Here is a 21,276-nt window from a genome sequence, read left to right as displayed (position 1 = left end):
AGGACAGCAGACTAGTTTACTGTGTGTGTGGTAGAAGATGCAATACGTCATTTCATGCAACTAGGGTGAGAGTGATGTAAGAAAAATATATTACACAAGAGAGCTTTAGCATGAGATAAGCTGGCATGATTCCCATTTGGATAGGATGCAAATATCCTGTTGTAGATAATTCGGTTTGAATGTGCTTAGGTTTTCTTGCAAATGTTAGGTGTTGCGGTATAAGCAATAGAAGAAAATGTTGAAGATTTGTATAAAAGCCAGTTACCGTTTGACTGGTATTCTTTTATACAACCTTAGCATATATTGTCGAGAACCAATGTTTAGATAAGGAAGGAGAATATCGCCTTCAGTACGTTTTGGATTGAAGAAAATCAACATTAAAAGAATAGAGATAAAATATTTGGAATGATTGTCAGTTTGCATTAGAAGAGCAGCGGAATAGGTTGAAGATGGGAAGAATAAAATAAAGAAAGAAATCATAAAATGGGAAGAATTTTATAAAACAATTTATATCATGAAGTGTTGTAAAGCATGGAAATGAAGATGTGTTGGCCATGTTAGTAAACCAAAGGTCGACAAATTAACACTGAGTGGATCTCAAGATAAAGAAATGTCGCCAAAGAACTAGGTGGAGGAATGATATACAAAGGTAGACATGAGATGGTGGACATTGGCTAAAGCCAGACAGAACTAGAAGGTTAAGGGGAGGAGGCCGATATCCAGAAGTAGATGGAAATAAGCTAGGAAGGGGAATAAGAATAGCCTTTATATTGCCTAATTAATGTTTAATCTTTTTATGATACCTGGCGATTGTCGTTAACAATTTAATTGCATTGTAGGTAATGAACTTTCAATGCATCAGGAAAATGGTTTGTTTAAATTCAGTATCTAACTGTCCATTCGAACTTAAATTAGCCAAAAAAAAAAAAAAAAAACGCTGAGTAGGCATAAATAATAAATAACAGTGAGAACATTTATTATCTGCACACGGCAGGATCACAGGTTAAAGTGTTGGATTGATAGGAATGAAGCTCAAAAATGACAAAAATTCATTCTAGTTTTAAACTAAATAAGAAATGTCGTTAAAGAAGGATCCACATTAAGATATATCTTTAGACTGACGATTCGAAGAATTTTTTCAGTGCAGTTGGATCTGTTATGAAAACACAGTCTTTTGGAAAATTCTAAAAATATATCAATAATAAAAGAAATTTAATAAAATTGAATCACCCATAAATTAAGTTTATCAAAGAATTAATTTTCTGCACTACTTCTAACGAAATACTTGATTTGCTAATAGTTATTTTATTCTTGAATTTAGTACCCCTGAGCTAAAGTATCCCTCTCAAGTAGAAGACATGGAATCAATCTTCGGTACACCAGGTATGGAAATATTTTATCAAAATTACTACTGCTACTACTACTAATAGTAATAATACAAATACTAATACTACACTTTTTTTTCTTCTATAAAATTCATTTACAAACAGTCTAGTGTGGTTAGTCAAGTTTATGGCATCTTCTCTCTCCAACCTCTTTCAACAAAGGGGCGGGGATTGACCCCAATAAATAAGCACATAATCGTCACATATATGAGTATCTTATCTGTTAAGAAGAAAATGACAACTTTCATCGCGACAAATGACTTTCATCACATTGCGAAATTGTTTGTTGGAGAAAGTGAAGTGCCTGTGTATCGTCTAGTACCCAGAATGTTTTCCGAACTACGCTCAGAATGATTATTTTTCACTGCAGAAGCGAACGTTGCACGCTCAACAGATTTGACCTATCAAACAATGTCAAGCCTAGAACCTACATTTTTCATTCTGCTTCAAAATTACAATCAGTTGCATTTACTTGCTTCTTCCACCATTCTTCAAATACGTATTATCGTCATGCAATTTTTTATTAGGTTGATAGGGATGATTTGTGTTAATAAGATAACACAAATAGTTTATTACTTCCTAGAATTACAGATAATCTTCACCTCCCTGCCAACACTGTGCACAAAGCGTGTAGGATAATATTGTTAGAAGTTAATGAGTTTCCCTTTAAGTACACCGTCAATGTCCGTTCTCTATTTGTTAATTCGAACAGAAATCTAATTCAAGTTTCCTTTACTGTGGAAGACTGCATAGAGCCAGACTGAGTCTCTTACTCGTTGACATTAAAATGACAAGCAGAATGATCGTTTGGTGAATCGCTGATCACTAACCATTACTTAAGCAGTTCTCGTATGGCAGCCGGAGAAAGAACCTCGTTATAGCCGTTGGGAATATTTACCTTAGGAAATCCAAATATGAATTTCCAGAAGCTAAATGTGACAAGGTTCCCTTTTGCTCCCAAGGCAGTTATGTCTTCTGGTCCTCTTCCAAGGCCGTTGGGATGACCTTCAGCTACCTGTCACATGAAGCCGATACTTTTGTAACATCGAAAAAGAATAAGACTAACCTCCTTCAACCTTCTCCTCGAAGTCGTGAAGTGGAGATCAAACTAAGGAAAAGTATCTCCTTCTTTACTAAGAACATCTTTTTGCATGCGTCAGTAAGATGTTCTTATTTGGATACCAAACATCTTAAAGTCCTAATGGCATCTCCTTCCCATGATTTAAATTTGTCCTCCAAAACTAACTTATATGCATTCAACGCAATTTTAGTTCTCGAATATAATGGAGAAATGAATCAATAGTTTAATTTCAGAGGATCACTACCTAACCAGTCATCATCAATATAGATTCTTCTACTCTCACACCCTATCAAATCCCCCATAGGCAACTTTACTCACCTTTAGATATATTTAATAAGTGTCACAGGGTACACACGTAACAAATATTATATAGAATATATTCAAAAACTCCCATATATTTCATTCACTATTATATGGACATCGTCAGGGAATAGATAGGTAAATACATTCAAAATATGAATCACAATAATGAGTCAAAAATCATGCATATATTAGTTCGTATTTCGGTCGCAGATGAAGTATATAACATTCCACTAATAGAATTCAAAGGAACAATTGTAGTAAACGGCGTGGATTAAACATATTTGAAGTAATTATTAATTAAAATAGACATGAACAATTAATAGTGTCACTTTTCAAAACTTTGATATTAGAATACACAGACTGATCGCTTAAACTTCGGACGATTTCGTAGCGTTTCATATGTTTCACGGAAAGGATCATAGTAATTTAATAAAAAAGATCATCCACTTTTTTACTACTTGCATATGAGAATTATATGCTTTTTGGCATTACTTGAATCTTGGTATCACTTCTGGGTCTGACTCACATTGATGATATTTAATAATGTGCATCTTTGGGTTTGCTTACTTCCTGGGAAGTAGAGAGATTCTGCTCGGTGGCGGTTTTTTGCCTGTCACTGAGTGGAGCCACCGCTGAGTTTCCTGTTTTGGAGTGCTTTCAAGAGTGATGAGTTTAGTAGTGATCCTGTAGGATCACATCAATCAGACAGATTTAGAGTGATCGTGTAGATTATTCAGATTTTTTGGAGAGGTATCCCTTTACTTTAACACATCTCAATAAAGGTCGAAACCAGTCTGGGTATTGGACCGTTCAATAATGCATTGCATTATGTACACTCGAAAGGATGTGTGCTTTGCTTTATGGTATACCAAGGCAATTGAGGTGAAGCCATTATAAGATACTTCATGCGTAAGTGAAGTATCTCCTAATACCCCACTTGCGAAGTACTTCACGAGAAAACTTTGTTTGCTTGCACTTGGATAAAGGATTAAACCAAGAATTTAATTTTTTTTGGCATTTTTAATTTATAGTATGATATAACCAGGTGGAAAATTTTCCACATTCACTAATTTTCATCACGGATTATTATTCTGTTCAAATTTTATCACCAACGTCAGGGTTCGTACTTTCTTTAACGAATATAAATAAAGGTCTATGAATATTTACCAATGATTTAATCCGAGTAATGGAGACATGCTGCGAAACACCAACGTTCCAACATAAATTTTAACGTTTCACAGCGCTAGATGCTAAATATAAACATTTTGAGTGAAATATCTAGTACGTCTGATCAGCAACTTGCAATACCTGTCATCAACTGTGCGTTTGAATTGTATTTTCTCTTTCTTTTCAGATAAAACCATAATGGCGTGGCCTCTTATGGAAAACCCAAAGACAATCCTTCTCATCGCAGCTGGTTATGTAATTTTTGCAAAGAAATTGGGCATATTGTTCATGAAAAACAGAAAGCCATTCAATCTGAAAAAAGTCATGGTAATCTACAACATCATCATGACCATCATTAGCGCATTTATTTCGTACCAAGTATGTGTACAAGTTTATTGAGAGAAATTTTGAAAAGTTTGTTTTCAACCAGGTACTAATTAATGTCGCATGAATTATTCACAGAGGCTAAATCATGCTCCGTTGGAATGAATTATGAAATAAAATTAAACTAAAAATTTTAAATATATTTTTAAATTTTTTAAAATTTAGTTTTTACGTATTTAAATTAAATTATTAACAGAACTCATAAAATAGTTTCAATTAGTTTAAGATTAGGACGCATCCATGTAATTGCACGTATTGCATGTAATTACATAGTATTTCATATATTACATGGTATATCATACTATTACATAATATTATATTTGTAATACGAAACTAATGAAATAGTGGACAGGAACCAAAGATTAATTGTTAGTTTATCCATATCAAAAATTTCAGTGTTTTGATTTAATATATGTGACAACAATACGGATCGCAGTTATGCACAGCTTACAAAAATTAGTACTGGTGCATTGGTTTCTTTCCAGTTGCTAAAATTATGAATCAACAAGCACTTTAATTAACACTTATTTAATAACATAGCAATTATTTAACAATTTATCAAATGTTTACCAGTTTAAAAATTTTAATTAACAACTTAACAATGTTTAATAATAAAAAGTTAAAACTTTTAGTTAACAATTTAACATCTTTAACTAACATTTTAACACTTTTAATTAACAATTTAATAATGTTTAATAACAACTTAACAACTTTATTTAATAGCTTAACAATTTAACAATTTTAATTAACAGTTTAACTCTTTAACATTTGTAGCAAAACATATGTGGTGAAATTTTGGGGATATTAACCTGTCATTGAAATTCAGGAAATCACAATTTGGGTGTATGCTGAGAAGTCGGTGAAGAGAACGTCATATCTCAAGTAACCTAACGAACTGTGTAGAACTTTGAGTTGGTGGCCTGCAAGTAGCTCTGGATTTAATCCCGAGGCAATTATCAACAACCAATCATACAAGAGGAGTACAAAGACAATTCGAGAGGAAGAGTAGTGTCCACACCATTCTGAGGAAAGACCGATTCTCTGCAGCATTGGGCACCACAAGAGGAAGATTCTGTCATTCATCCAGTGATTTGGAACAAATCAGTAAACATTTTAGGTGCTGCGATGAACTGGAGAGAAGAACTGCGGAAGATTCAACAGAAAGTGTCCTCAGACTCGTCCATTTTAATACTAACTTTATCTGTAACGTATCTTATTGTTACTCTTCAGCTATCGAACTTTGGCGTACACGAGATCACGCCTGCGTGAACGTGCCCAAGAATATTACGGCCTCCAGAACAGTTAATTTATAGCTGTTGTTTCTCTTGTTTTTTGTTTCTCTCTTGAAGTTTTCTAAGAAAACGAAACTAGTTGTGCGATCAAATAATAAACAGTATGTTTTCTATTTTGGTATCAAGTCATTAAATTTATTTAATCACATATCAAAAGGGTGAACGTAAGCTTTTCTAAAATCTGATATCCCATGTCAAAGGATATCCAACTTGAATCCCCTCTTTTCGATCTGCTCTGGCTCAAGATTTCCTTACCTCATTTTATAGCCTTACCTAATGCCTTTACCACTTTCCTAACTTCGACAATCACGCTACCCTTTGTGACTACCTATCACTAAAAATGGATTTATTATAAACTAATTACACAAATTGTGAGATCGTCCTCTTTGAGGACTTTAACGTCCATAATACAAACTCGTCACCCTACTCCAACTTTACAAATCAATTTGGAAGGGAAGCTGAATCATTTATCATTAGTGATGCTCTAACACAAATAGTCAATCTGACTACCAGAATACCAGACAATTCTCTTCATCCGACCAACATTTTTGTTGACCTTTTCTTAACTAGCTCTCCCTCCTAATACACTATGGATGTCTACTCTCCTACTGGTAATTTTGACCACAATGTTATTCAAGTCTCATTCTCTACAGTTCTTCCTCATGTTCTATAGCACTATAATTGTGCCAGCTGGGATGACCTTCCGAATTTTATGTCGCTTTTCCATGGTTAAATTACTGCTGTCTCTCTCTCTCCCATCTAAATTCCTGCAATGAACTAATAATCCTCACAGAAACGAAAGCAATCCTCACTCAACTACAAACCTACAACATATTTTCAAGCTGGTTCTCAAAACAAAAACAAAAAAAAGTTCATAATAAAAATGCAGCTTATGTTCAATGGCTTAAAGTACAAACTCCACCTTCTTCTTTTTCAGCTTACACAACTGTTAGAAACATGTATAAAAAGTTGTCGATGATTCCAGAGCAGGCTTCATAACAATGAAATGCAATAAACCTGCCTACTGCTCAGACTAGTAGTCAAACCTTCTGGTCCCTTGCTAAGGTTTGTAGGCCTAACTTATTGCTATTTCGCTTGCATTTGATGGCGCCTTGGTGACCTCATCCAAGTAAAAGGTGGTTAACTTGATAGTTTTTTCCTCTAGCTCCTGCCTGGACGGCCAAAACGACACACCTCCCATACTACCAGAATCTGCCCACAGTATGTCTACTCTGAACTTTCGCCAAAAGGAGATTAGGAAATCCCTAATTAATCCTGATACTACGAATCCTGGGTCCAGATGATATTTCTTCTGTTGTGCTCCAGAACACACTAATGCTGTATCGTCCATATAAACTATGGTATTCTATTGGCATCTAGGAATAGGAAGAGAGAAATCGGCCATCTATCTATCTACCCATTGTTCTCAACTCAGTACTTTCAAAAGTGATGGAGAAGGTTATCAACAATTAGCTTCATCATTATCTGAAGACTTAGCAGTAAATTAGTGATCCCCAAAATGATTTCCGGCATTATTCTAGAGCCAACCTCCTAGCTAATCTCACTCACCTTTTGAGACAAACTAATGAAAGGTTTGGAGAAAGTTATGTTGTCTATGTCGATATTTCATATTTCGTGTTTAGCACCGAGGCCTCCTGAACAAGCCACGATCATTATGGCCTTCCTTAATCACTCTGTGATTGGATTGTCATCTTCCTCACTGGTCGTTCATTATGTATAATGGTGGATGGATTCCTTTAATCGATTTTTTCATTGATGATGGATTTCCCAAGGATTCTGTGCTGTCATCCACGCTCTTCGGCTTTTCATCAATGATTCCTCCTTTCTCTGACTTCAATTAAATCCTACTAGCAACTTCACCGATGACAGTACTGTTCTTTCCTGTTCCTCATTGGATAAACTCCATGGTATTCTAATGTTAAAGTGACGTAACGACCAGTGACTTAAACACTACCTACTGAACATCTTGAAATGGGGTGAAGATAACTTAGTAAATTTCAAAAAAAAATAAAAAGTAAAAAATAAAAACCCTCAAGCATGCCTTATGACTAACAAAAAAAATCGTACTTCATCCCTTCTTACTTTTAATAATGTTCCACGTTCCTTTCAAGATTAGCTTTCTCTTCTTATGTGTTGACTGTCATAACCAGTTAATCTTGGCAAAAACATATTATTTGCTCCTTAGTCTCTACAACGATTGGTATTATTTTCCTTTTTAAACATTACCACTCTTCCCTCAACTCTTCTGAGACTTTGATCCGACCAACCTTCGAGTACTGTTCCCACGTTTGGTGTGCAGCACTAAAGACCTCTGTAAGAATTCTTGATGATATTCAGAAGAGGGTATATATACCGCTCAATCGACAAACCGTTTCTTCACAAACTCTTTGTCACTTTATTAGACGTTCTGCTTCAGCGTTGTGCCTTTTCTATAGGCATTTTCATGAGCATTGCTCATCTGAATTGGCTAGTTCCATTCCTCCAAGAGCGGACACTAGCTAACACCCATTCTAACTTCAACGCCCGAACTAACTTCTCATTAGCATACTTGATTCCATCCACCTCTATTCTTTGGAGCAATCTTCCCAATATTGTTTTTCCCACTGATTACAACATCCCACTCTTGAAGAAACATATCGACAGGCTACTTTTTTTCCCTCCTTGATCACCTGCTCACGCATGGAGTTTTAGTATTGGTCTCTCTCTAAAACAGTGGTGTTCAAATACTTATTTCAACATTGCATGTGCTGAGTTGCTTGAAAAGAAAGAAGAGCAAAGCTACTCCTCTTCCTCTTTAAGCCATTCAGCGTACGTTTTGATATCAGATCCACACCACTGGCTCTCTATTATCTTGATCATAGAGTGGCTTTAATATTATTATTTAGTTCGTTATTAATGTATCTCTCTGACCTGACCACGTCTATTAGATCAGAAGGCAATGATCAGTTGTTTCCGTTGGACTGGGTCCTATTCCTTCTATGCGCAATAAAATAGATATATGTCAGAGAAGTGCTTGCAACAGATTTAATGATTTGTTCATAAATAGCACTATTTTACAAAAATTTTATTGATCAAACCAATTAGTTCATTTAATTATAATTTTTTTATGAATGACTAATTTTTATTTAAATTTATAGTTACTATGTGAGATATATGTGAAGCGAAGTCAGTTCTTTTGTGCAGCAGCTCATGAAAAACATTCTTCAGGAATTGAATGGGTAAGTAACATAAAATGTTAAGCAATAAATAAAATAAAAAATATTAAAAAAATAAAATTCACTAATGCCTGTTATTCTTCACATGTAGTAGGCGAGGCCGTTTTGGTTCTATCCAACACTTGCAGTGGTTCAGTCAATTTTCTCTTTATATGAAAATTTAGATAAGTGGGTTGCGTGTAAAAAAAGAGGAAACAATTACTTAAAGCCCTGGAATTTTGAAATGAGTTCATTGATTTAGATTGAAGGTTTAAAAAGTAGAGTCCACAATTCCCTTAGAATCGTAAGCAATTAAAGGACGTAGTATTGTCTTCCCTACTAAAATCGATTCGATAATTTTTATTGCTATTAATATAGGCAAGACACTAAACAAAAAAGAAACAGTAGAGACGGTTAGTCCTAATGAATTGGAATTTTGCTACGAAAGTATGACCTATTCTGCTATTGGTAGCATTCATGGTTATTCCGATAATATGACCTGTTAATAAATTGGCGAAGCTAATATTATGTTTGTTTGTAAGTACCACTTAAATAATTAATGCAAATATGATATTAGTATACAATAACTTCAATAGTTATTGTATACTAATAACTAAGGTCTTCAATAACTAAGCGTAAATTTTAATGCTGCTGTATCTTAAGGTTATGCGGATGTAAGATTACCTTATGGCGAGTTGTTTAACTCTGAAAATTGATTAAATGAAGAGAATTACTTGGAAATAAAATATACATATGCTTACTTGTCTAGCCTCATTCGTAATGTAGTAGAGGCTAAGTGTTTTTGGAATGAACTCGACGCACAGCAGGGATAAACACTTCTAGTAAAATTTCGCATGAAAATAGCCTAACCTTAACGGATCTAATTTTATCGAATGTAATGGGTTCAGGATTCTAATAAGCGTGATCCTTTTGCTTTTAATAACAGAGATATAAAAGTGGTGATTATTTACTACACGATGATGAGAATAGATGACCGCATTGTAAGTAAGAATGTAAAAATGGAAGATACAAGATTAGGTACAGAAACTACGTGATGGTGAAAGTCATTCATATTATGCTGAGGCTGGGAATATTTGTGGATGCGGAAGTATGTTTTTTTTTTTTTTTTTTTTTTGTATGGGGCTTTGTTCTCTTTGGGTCCTTGAGATTTTTTTTTTTTTTTGGTTTTGTAGTTTTTGAGATGTTTATAGAGATTTCTTTATAGAGTTAATCCGATGTTTTGTGAATTTATCAGATTTTGGTCATGTTCTGTGACTTATTTTTCAAAGTATTGTTGGAATTCTTTTTTCCTGAGCCACAGGCCCATTACTCTCTTTTCGACGGCAATGTAAATGTAAATATCCTCTTTGGTGCGTTAAGGTTTAAGCTTGGAGCATTAAAGAGCAATAAATGTACTGCGATGGAGTATGGTGGTCTTTATCCAACCGATTCTATGAGCCTTATCTGAAGCATGGTCCGCAAGGCCCAAACGACCATGTCATTAGTGCAGATGTATTTTTTGTGTTCTTCCACATGGATGTTAGTTAATATTCCTGCGTATCCATAGTAAGGCAACATGCAACTAACTGAAGGTGGGTTAGCCGGGCTCATACGGAAGATAGGGTTTTTCCCACCCGGAAACTCGAGTTTTTCGTTCCCCCAGAACAAGCAAACCGGCACGTGAACACACATCGATTACAGTCATGAATACATCCCAGCCATATGCCTGTCCCGAACCCAAATAAAAATGGAGGGTTGGGGAAAGCAATTATGAACTACCCTGTAAAAATCTCTCCAGGAATAAAACTTTGTGGGCAATGTCTACAAAGCCACATACGGTCGGAAACGACTGAAAGGGAATATCAGATCAGATCAGATACTCCAGGCACTATCATCATCATCACCATCCTCTACGGAACTTCAAAAATATTGCCATAGTCTTAAAAATTACAATTTCTGCACGGCTTTCAAGCTCCATCGGAAGCTTGTTACAATCATACGTTCTACTAAAGATCCTCTCAGCTGACCCTCTCTGTGTGCAATACCTCATATAATGCGGTTAATGCTTGCCGAAAATACTATGTATTGACTGAAACAGCACTGAGTGGAGCATTAATATCAATGGTTCAGTGTAATGAGTACGAGGCATCATTTCATATAATTGAAAGAATTTAACATGACTAAATTCTCTTTATGCTGATCTTTATCCACACGCAGTTTTAGCAATAATTCACTGTCCTCAAGAAACGTATAATGCTAAGATCTGTTTGTTAACTATTACGTGATTTAGGTTCTTCACCTCCTTGACATTTCCTTTTCTCACTCGATTTCTTCCTTTTCTTAATTAAATGGGTAAAAGGTAATATGAAAAAGAACGTGTGGTAATGCGTTTACTGAAGGATTACTTTCAAGCTAGTTGGAAGACTTCCGAACACATTATTACCTGTACTATTTATTTCCTAACTAGGAAAGTATACTTTTATGACAAGTATTTATTTGAAATGTCTTATTTCTGTTTGTGAAAACATACCATATCGCATGAATATACAAAATGCCTTGTCTTGGCTGGGATACGCTACATATATAGTGTACATCACCAGCTCATTAGTAATCCGTATGGTGAAAAATATAAGTATATGGGCAAATTATTTAGAACTGAGACAGATGCACAAACACAGGAGCAAAACATGCCACTGCAACAACTATTTTATTGTGCTCGTCCATAAAGACCCTCACTAGAGGTAGTGAATATTTTATACAGGTTATGTAATAAGAGATATGACTTGGGTATGTGCTTGATGCAAAAAGGGAATCTACAATCGGAGTTAAGGCAGCTAGCTGGACTCTAAGTGGGTGTGTTAGTCTTAATAACGTTTGGGATTAGTTAATAATTGGAAACTGGCTACAAGTGTTCCGCTAGTGAAAGATGTCACATCACACAGTTCTGAGTATATATAATCGTAATTGGCTATTTTGATCCTAACAACTGACGACTGCTATGCGCATTGACTTCTAAACCAATAGAATGTCATTTATTTTCAAAGAAAATAAACCCAAATATTATATCTATACACTGCTTTTTGCACAGAGAATCCCAAGTTTGAAAAACATTACCGGCAATATTAAAACATGTAGTAGACTAAGTTGTAAATACGGTAAGTTACGTCAAGTCAAGACCTTTAAAAGCACCCCTTAAAAAAAAAAAACTTTGCATATCTATGGAAGCCAAGTACTAATCTTTGCTTTTGCACACTGAAATAAGATCGAGAGGTAAAGTGATATTCCGAATTTTAGAACTCAAGAATGAATTATTGGACTTTTTTCAAAATGAAGGAACAGATGCTTTTGTAAAATGTCTTCCAAATGATATTTGGTGTGCTAAAATGGCATATTTAGCCGATATTTTCTACTACTACTTCTTCCTTTTTTTAAGTATTAGGCTTATTTGCCTGTTGCAGAACTGTCCTTAGCCCTTCCAAACCATACCCGTCTCGAGGATAACGTGGTTAGCCCTATTCCTCCCGTTCATGCATGCTTTTATTGTTAGTTTTATGACCCTAATGCTTTTGGTGTTCCCTAAATTTTTCTTATGATGAAAAGTGTTTCGTGACTTCGAAAAGTTTAAGAACCACTGATCTAACTACTAGCTAGTTCATCGTAAGTTCAAGTAATAAAAGACGGGGATGTTTGCATATTTCCCTTATGAGTTAAATTTTAATTTCGAATGGCATAAGATACTAATTTACGAAGGTAATGTGGTGACGTGTTAATCGGATAACATTAAGCCTAATTCAGAAATGTAAGCATTCAGATATGGTTACATTCTGAATGTTACATTTCTGAATTGTGATTTCTGCATATTAGCTGAATAATGATGATGATGTTCGTCATATCGAAGAAGCAGTACAAGGAAAAAATTGAAGGACGATGTGATTGTTTTATCAGGAAAGACTATGAGATTAATAGATTGAATTGTAATTGAGAAAAGAAGTTCGAGGCGGTGCGTGGGTAACTAAGCATGCAGCTTTTGCTTGCAGACGTCCCCATTAACAGATATATCGGACCAAGTAATTACGTAATAATATCAGAGGCAGTATTAGCCATTACAATTACCGAGAACCTGCCTGTGATAGTGAACAATTGAACGTGAAAAGAAATTTAAGAGAGTGAGAAGTATGAAAGAGAAAATCAAAGGAAAATTTTCAAGTACAATTAAAATTTCAATACAATTAAACACAATACAATTAAAATTAAAATTTCAAGTAAAATTTCTTGAAATTTTTTTGTGTGAGTTTTTTTACAGGGAAGAACATGCACCATCTCAATTCCCCCTAATTTTATCCGGGTTCGGGACCGGCATAGCTGACGAATCAGGCCTATGACTGGGTCTCAGGTATTCCTGACTGTAATCCGTGTGTATTCACGGGGAAGGTTTGCTTGTTCTGGGGGCGAAAAACCCGTTGGGTGAAAAAAAAAACTATCCAGCCGTATGAGACTGGTTAACTCACCTTTCGTCGAAAGAGACCAGATAAAGGTTCCTCACGTCACTGACGGGAATCGAACCCGAATAATAAGAGAATAGGAAAGTTATTGACGGTGGTATTGCCATTAATGTATGAAAGCTTTAAGAGAGCATAGCACATCAGCGCTTATCTGAATTGGTCCAATGCAATTAATTAATAAGATAATGAATACACACCTCCCCCAACCAGGCAAAACAGATGAAACTCAGAAAATAAAAAAAGCCACTCTTGACAAATGCCAACGTTCAATTGGTGATTGACACATAACCAATCACAGTCATTGATATCCGGGTGCTCTTATAACAGCACACGCTCTGCCTTGCCGTTTGTAGTTTTAAAACCACTGGAACTTCCGGATTATTAACGCGAATGTGATGAAATGTTTATCCATCGAAAAGTGTCCTCTTCATGAAGCATTAGTATATTGTGTTTAACGCGAATCTTTGGGAGTCTTTAAAAGGAATAAATGGAAACGTATAATATCGATGATATTGGTTGAAAAGAGGATACAGAAATCGTTTGGCTAGACAGGCCCACAATTTAAAATAACTCTTCGTTTCTTTAAATGACGATTTATCAATTGTGTAGAGGGATCGTCTCACGGCAGTGATGAGAATCCCATGATTAGTTATAGTTTGTTAAATTTATCTGACGGGAAATGAAGATGATGTTTCATTGACTTTTAGAATTCGGTTCAGGGAATTATGTTCTTAAATATACATAAAAGCACATCTTTTAAAATCTTACATAGGATAATCGGAATGTAATGAGCATGTTGGAAGTTTGGAAATTTATTTGGGAGACACGTTTACCTTGACTCCTAAAATCAGAAATGATTTAAGATCAACAACTCTCAACAAGATAAACCATCACAACTGCACACGTGCATTAATGGTTCGAATTACTAGGACAAGGTTTGTTTTCCGTATTCAGGTCGCCTTTCACCTTGTTATTGACTTTCTGTAATGGAAGGTCGAAGATGAGAGCTGAGAGAGTTCCACAATAAACAAATAAATAAATAAAGCTAAAGTCTACACCACAGGTTCTTAAATATTTTCCCCTAATTATTTTTAACATTAGGAAATTATTAGCGATCCCTCGCACTAATGTTTTTGTAATTATTAATTAATTAATTTTTTTTTATTAACTTATGCTATTAGCAGTACACGTTTCTCGTGGCAAGTGAAAGTGACTTTAGCTATTAGTGAAAGTAAATGCTAATGGTTAAAATCTGTACTTGACCATGTACTCTGTTTCAATTGTCATTATGAAGGAAAGTGATTAGGAGTTCGAGTCATGCACTGCATCAGGCAATCAAAGCAGGAAAAACCACGTTTATGCCGCGTGGATGATCTTTCTTATGTAGTGAACAACTCAGAACAGTGTGCGCAATGAATATAACATTTTTTGAATTTGTTTTTATGAAAAGTAGGTTGTGAAAAGGGAAACTCTTGTATATATACATTGGATTTAAGGGACTGTATATTGGGAAATATATAAAGGGAAAGATTGTTCTACAGTACCTCAGTAGCAGGAATGAAAGAGGAGGAAAAGAAACTTGCTTCTGTGGGATACAAGGTGTACTGTGAAGGGATGTTGGGCTGCAGCAGCATATGTTCCTACGTAGTGCTGGGTAGGGGAATTATTAATGGTATTTCAGATGAACGTTTGCCATGAAAATATTTATAGAATACACAGATTGCAGAAAACAAACGTCTGCGAAAATGGGAGGAGTGAGTTGGTTTTATTTATTTCATATGATGAAACAATGGACGTGAGTTCCTTTTACTGGAAGGCACGACACATCTCATTCCCCACTATTTTATTCGGGTTCAGAACCGGTATAGCTGACGAATCAATCCTATGGCTGAGAGGGACCGTTCCTTAAGTATTCCTGACTGTATTCGGTGTGTATTCACGGGGCTGGTTTCCTGATCTGTGGGACGAAAACTCGAGTTTCCGGGTGAAAATAAAATTAAAAAAAACTACCTCCTCGTGAGCCCTACTAACTCACCTTTCGTCGAAAGAGACTAGATAATGATTCCTCACGTCACAGACGGGCATCGAACCCAGGTTTTTCCAACCAACTGGCTTTGTCTATACTGACTGAGATACGGAGGATCACGTGAGTTAGTGAGAGATGGATTATTAATTAATCTAATTGCCTTCCTCTGCATTGAGTTAAGTATTTGGAGGGATGTCTTAGTGGTCCCACTCAAAATATGAGAACAGTATTCAATAGCTGGGTGGATCGGTGATTTGTATACGTTTAAAAGTTCAGAGGTGAAGTCTTGAGCAAAAGGCGGATCCTAATTTTTTTTTTCTTTAGGAGTTGAGGATGCAGTGGTTGTAATATGTTTATGAAGAGAAATCTTACATGAAGAGAAATCTCATCTTCTCTGGAAATTTGAGTGCACTCATAAATAATACTAGGAGCAAATTGTTCTCTTTTGTGAGCAATAAGCCAGAATTGTTTTGTTAGCATTGCAATCGACGAGATTGTCTGAGCTCCAATTGGAGAATGACTTGGAGATCAGAACTGAGGAGAGTGGTAGTGATGGCCTGTAAAATTCGTTTACAAATTTGTATTTGTAAACGAATACAAATGATTTGTGTAAGATTACGTTTATCAAAGGAAAGGGAGGAAGGAGGCCAACTGAAATAAGAGTAGAAGGAAGAAGGGTGGTAAGAGAACAGAAACGTCTGAAAACCAGGTATTAGTTGAATGGTGAGAGAACCAACACACACAATATGCGTCCAGAGAGAAAGCTAGCAATCCAATTGCAGAAGTTCTGAGACAGTTGAAATGATAGGAGTTTGCTTAGTAAGCCTTTGTGCCAGACACGGACAAAAGCTTTGAAGATATCAAGGGCACTCACTTGAGATTTGCCAAACTTCTCCATGGCATTTGTCCAGAGATGGCTGATATATGTGTATAGATTTCCGGTTGATCGGCAGCAATGGAATCCATATTGGCGGTCGTTTATTAGCTGAGTGCTTTCGAGATAGTGTAGGAGTTGGGAATTGAAGTTTTCCTTCATCACTTTAGATACGACTGAGGTGAGTGAGATGGGGCAATAGTTAGATGGCAGCTTTTTTACTACTGCTCTTCTTGGGAAGGGATTAAATATAGGCCAATGTAATGGCCGTGGGGTAGGTACTAGTGGAGTAAGAGAGTATATAAAGGCGATATAGGATAGGAGTCAATTCTCGTTCACAAACTTTCAGAACAATTGGCGGAATGCCATCAGGGCCAGAAGACTTTCTTGTGTATAATTTGGAGAATATTTTTCTAATCTCTTTCTGGAGAAAGTATTTAAGGACATTGTGTATTGGGCATCTCGAGTGGTTGAGATGACATTTACATTTACTTTTTATTTTACTATTTAATTTAGTTTAATGACATTTACCATGGTCAGTTATACATGTATTGGAGACAAAGTGTGGTGTAGCCGGGAGAATGGCTTTTTTTTTTTTTTTTGGTTAATATGAAATAAAGCCATTTGGGTGTGTTAATGATGGGAATGAAGTTAGGCAAAAGTTACAACCAAGCTTTGATAGGAGACCAAAAGGTTCGGCTGCAGTTTGGAGAGTCTGCAAATTTTCTGATTTTTGCTCCTTCAAACTCTGTTTTGAAAAGCTGTTGAGAGTTTTCTTGAGCTATTTTGGGCTTCAGTATAAGCACTAAAGGAGGTGGAGTTCTTGATCAATCATATTAGTTTATATGATTAATCTTTTTTATTTGTACTGCTTTGGCTCAGGTTTTGGAGACCAGGTCTTAGTTAGGAGAAGCATTTCAGAGTAGTTCGTGGGAATGTATGTTTCCATGCCAGTAAGGATTACTTCGGTGATACGTTCGGTGCATATGTTTCAATTGGAATGCCGAAATAATAATCCAAACATGGCAATTGAGCATAGAAATCATGGAGGCTGTCTCACTTAGCACTGTTATAATGCACGCTGCTCTTGTATGGGAGTGGCTGTAAAGCGTTTTGCATGGCAAAGGAGACAAACAATGGATTGTGGTCGAAATTACTTAGGGGCGGGGGCACTACATTCACTGTGTATTTGGAAGGGTCACTAGTGAAGAAGAGATCTAAGGTGTTTGGGCAGTGGTTAGGGTTATCTGCTATTCTGGTTGGCATGTGAACAATTTCTGTAAGGTCGTTAGTGGTGGTAAATGTTTCAGCATGTCTGCTTGCTGCATAGATCTATATAATTGGAGGAGGGAAGACAGTTAATGTTGTGGAGTACAGTAAAATCTCCTAGGAGGATGATTTTGCTGTTAGGGCAGTGGGACGGAAGAAATCAACGTTTAATGAGCCTCTGTACTGAGTCGGTACTGGCATGAGGAACATTAATCTGGTCTCTTTCGATGGAAAGTGAGTTAACCGATCTCATACAGAAGGTTTTTTCACCCGGAAAATCGAGGTTTTCGTCCCCCCAAAACAGACAAACCGTCCCCGTGAATACACACACACACACACACACACACACACGCACACACACACACACACATGAATTACAGCCAGGAATGCTTAAGACCCAATCATAGGTCTTATTCGTCAGCTATGCCAGTCCCCAGCACGGATAAAATTAGGCTGGGAGATTGAGATGGTGCTGTACTTCCCCCATAAAAGAGACTAACGGCTGTTGTACCATTATAAGAAATAATTAAAAAACTGTTTAAGGAGAAGTTCGCAGCTGTTCTTCAAAAGTGATTTATATTGAGAAACTTTTGTATGATTCTTTTTCCAGTTAATAAAAAACAAGTATCTTGGTGTAATGAAAAGTTATGTTGTTTCAATCCCGTTGGTAACCTCTATAGAAATGGAATCATAATAAATTTCTGAGTGAAGACACGTTAAGCTTTTCATGTGGCCTGTATGTGAGAAGATAGCTTATCGCCTTATGTGAGAGGATAGCTTATCAATCAATCGTCTAAAAACGGAGATATGCTATTATATAACAAAAAATGATCTCGAATGATTATACAGTACAAAGTGTCCTGACTATTTTTCCAATTCTATCAAAAAACATGTAAAAGTTACTTTCCCATGCACAAGACTTTAATATTCTCTGTTTCGTAGTTTATCAAATCAATTGTAGACAAAATTATCAGCCTGATACAAATATGCCACTTCAGCCAAAAAATACATAGAAAGACCCAAGAAGCTAAGGGCAAGGAACCAAGGGGTGAATGTACAGAAATCCTGACAACAGAACTGGTAAAAATTGATAAGAAGTTTAATAAGACAGCAGATTCAGATTATAAAGGCAAGGTTAGCTACACATGAGTACAATATCAACCACGGCAATCAACAACAAAGATACACTGGTACTGAACATTATACCTTGGCAGTGAGTCATATAACACTCTAAATCACACTTCATTTCTTATCAGATGAGCTTTGGGCAATGGATGTGATGAATAGAAAAGCTATATTTGCGAGTAAATTATTCCATCTGTATGCGAGTAATTTGCGAGTAAATTATTCCATGATGTGGAGAAGACTGATGTAGACGTCAAGATGTTATGGTTCCATTGTAAGGTTTTACTCAAAGAGCAAATGGATTACTGTGAGCAGATTTGGTTGTCTCCTTTCCAAAAGGATGATGAGATGTTGGAGAGGATTCAGAAATAATTGACTAAGTTGGTATCTGGTCTTTGGAATGTGGAATATGAAGAAAGATTTAGAGAATGCTAATTGCAGTGATTAGTGGATAGCAGGCAGAGGGGGAGATGTGATTGAGACGTTTAAGTTGGTTAAGGGTAATTACCAGATTAATGTTGAGGAGAAAGGGAGAACTAGAGGTCATCCCTGGAAGCTGTATAAGTTAGGTATGATCAAAGGGATGACGAATAGATTTTTTGCATGCAGAGTGATGGGTGATTGGAATGCATTGCCTGAGAGTATGGCGAGAGTGCAGGGAGAGTGAATGCATTTAAGTCAAGGTATTATGAACTGTGCATGTCAGAGTGGGACGTCTTCCCATGATGAGGCTTTTGACTGTATGGAGGTCTGTTAATAATAATAATAAAAATAAAACCGGATGATGAATTGTTTCCATTATTATCCTGATGCTCGATTTACATCGAATCTCTATTAAAATTATTGCTCATTCATCATAAACAGCAGAATTCGTTCTTCTTTTCAAAACCTATTGAAACTATTTCTAAAATATTACCTAGATATATTTAAAGATCAAATGCTATATAAACGTAATATTCTGCTTGGAAATCAGTTTCTCAAAACAAGGCAAAACGAAGCTCTCCTGGTTGGCAGAATAGCATATCTGTTCTTCTCCTTTGAACATGGTATGTGTTTGGCTCCCACTCTAGATGTTTCTGAAGGTATTTAGTATGGATTATTTTCGTCTTTCTGTGAGAGATCACAGAAAGACGAAAATAATTGGATGGAACTAGTCTTAAAAGTACCGTCTGTGTAATGTTACTCTATCTATCTCAGTCAACCCTACGAACTAAATAAATTAACAACTTTTGGCTGACGAGATTCACTAAACTAAACCACCTTATCTCAACATCTCACTTTGTTTTCCTTCAACTACTTGATTCAAGATTGGAAATTTTCCATTGCTCCAATATTTTAAGATCAATTTGATAAGAATTTAAATCATCAAAACCGTTGGCTGCTCTTAATATTTTAACTTGAATTATTTATGAATATATTACACACGTCTCCTCACACCTGTAATACTGAAATAGCATTAGATCCTAAACATTTAAATATTAACCCAAGTATCAACTTGTCTGAATAGATTTTAGCCTTCATTAATCAAGAACGCTCACGTGAATGCGTAAACACACACAGAACGATCGATATAATTAGAAAGCATATTTGAAAAATAACTCATTCTCTTTTCTACAACTGCATAACAGTTCATATCTTTGTTAGTTCTTCCTGTTTCGTCTCTTAGTTTGTTTATTTACACCTGAAGAAATCCTGTGCAATTGGGGATGAAACGTAGTTTTACTAAGTAATTAAATGTTATCAACTTCTTATTCCGGTGTTCTGCCTTATGAACTTTAATGAAATATATATATATAATTTGAGATGTTACTATAACATTTATCAAAAATAAGAAAAAAAAGAGAGTAATTTACATGTAATTTCAATATTGTATTGGAAACTTGTTTGGTATAAAACCCTTTTTTCATTGTCATTCTAGACATTCTTCATTCTCAGGAAGAAATTCAGTCACGTGACCATATTGCACGTTGTTCGTCACACAGTTACCTTCGTACTTAGTCGGATTTCCGTGAAATATGCCCCAGGTAATTATTCTCCGGTTTCGGTTCAGAGAATTTGATTTCCAGTCAAAACTATCATATGATAAGTTTTGTCTTTTTTTTTTAGTACAGATTGCAAATACCGGCCAACGAATTACAAACCTTTATGTAGATGTAAGTAAACGTACATGCAAAATACTTGGTGATGTACATTATCATATGTTCTAGACAACTATTAAAAAATGTGTCGATGGTCAGTAAGCGTCAATATTGTTGATCGCAATTGGAAAACAAAGGATCTTTCGGTTTTGATAAAGGGCTTATTGTGAGTCCCCGTTTGGTTGGAAACACGATTTCGAAAACAGCAGGCCGGAGTCATTTCTCAGAAGCAGAGAGATCGCGGTTGTTTAATCAGTGGAAAAATAACCCACTTGGGTTGTCTAAGAGGCGTAAATGTGGTCCTAAGACAGTCTGTTAACAACGAGATCGTTGTTGTCTGAGAAGGCCTTTTACGGACAGAACTTCTTGTGTGCACTAATTGCCGAATCATCGAATGAAGGCTGTTCGCGCATGCCTATATGTAAAATAAAATGCTTTTATTTTAGTCAGTACATATACTGGCTACTGACACTAGTCAGTAGCCAGTATGTGTACTGATGACACTTTATTAAGGA

At 35.8% G+C, this 21,276-nt stretch overlaps 1 protein-coding gene across 1 annotated transcript in view; it reads left to right on the top strand.

Annotated features, from left to right (window-relative positions):
• Positions 1-4,123: 4,123 nt before the first annotated feature.
• LOC150092142 (very long chain fatty acid elongase 7-like) overlaps positions 4,124-21,276 on the top strand; it is a gene marked incomplete at its 5' end in the record, with an annotated part of 29,622 nt that continues 12,469 nt past the window's right edge. The window contains 3 exons of the mRNA XM_090415273.1: positions 4,124-4,314; positions 8,771-8,851; positions 20,542-20,647. Coding sequence (XP_090271399.1) covers positions 4,124-4,314; positions 8,771-8,851; positions 20,542-20,647 — 378 coding nt within the window. The remainder of the gene's footprint in view (positions 4,315-8,770; positions 8,852-20,541; positions 20,648-21,276) is intronic.

The sequence above is a fragment of the Typopeltis vanoorti genome, unplaced genomic scaffold (assembly GCF_054136105.1).
Source record: "Typopeltis vanoorti isolate ZY-2024b unplaced genomic scaffold, IOZ_Tvanoo_1.0 HiC_scaffold_409, whole genome shotgun sequence".
NCBI lineage: Eukaryota > Metazoa > Arthropoda > Arachnida > Uropygi > Thelyphonidae > Typopeltis > Typopeltis vanoorti.
Note: the sequence above shows the minus strand (reverse complement) of the source record. Positions and strands in the feature narration are given on the sequence as shown.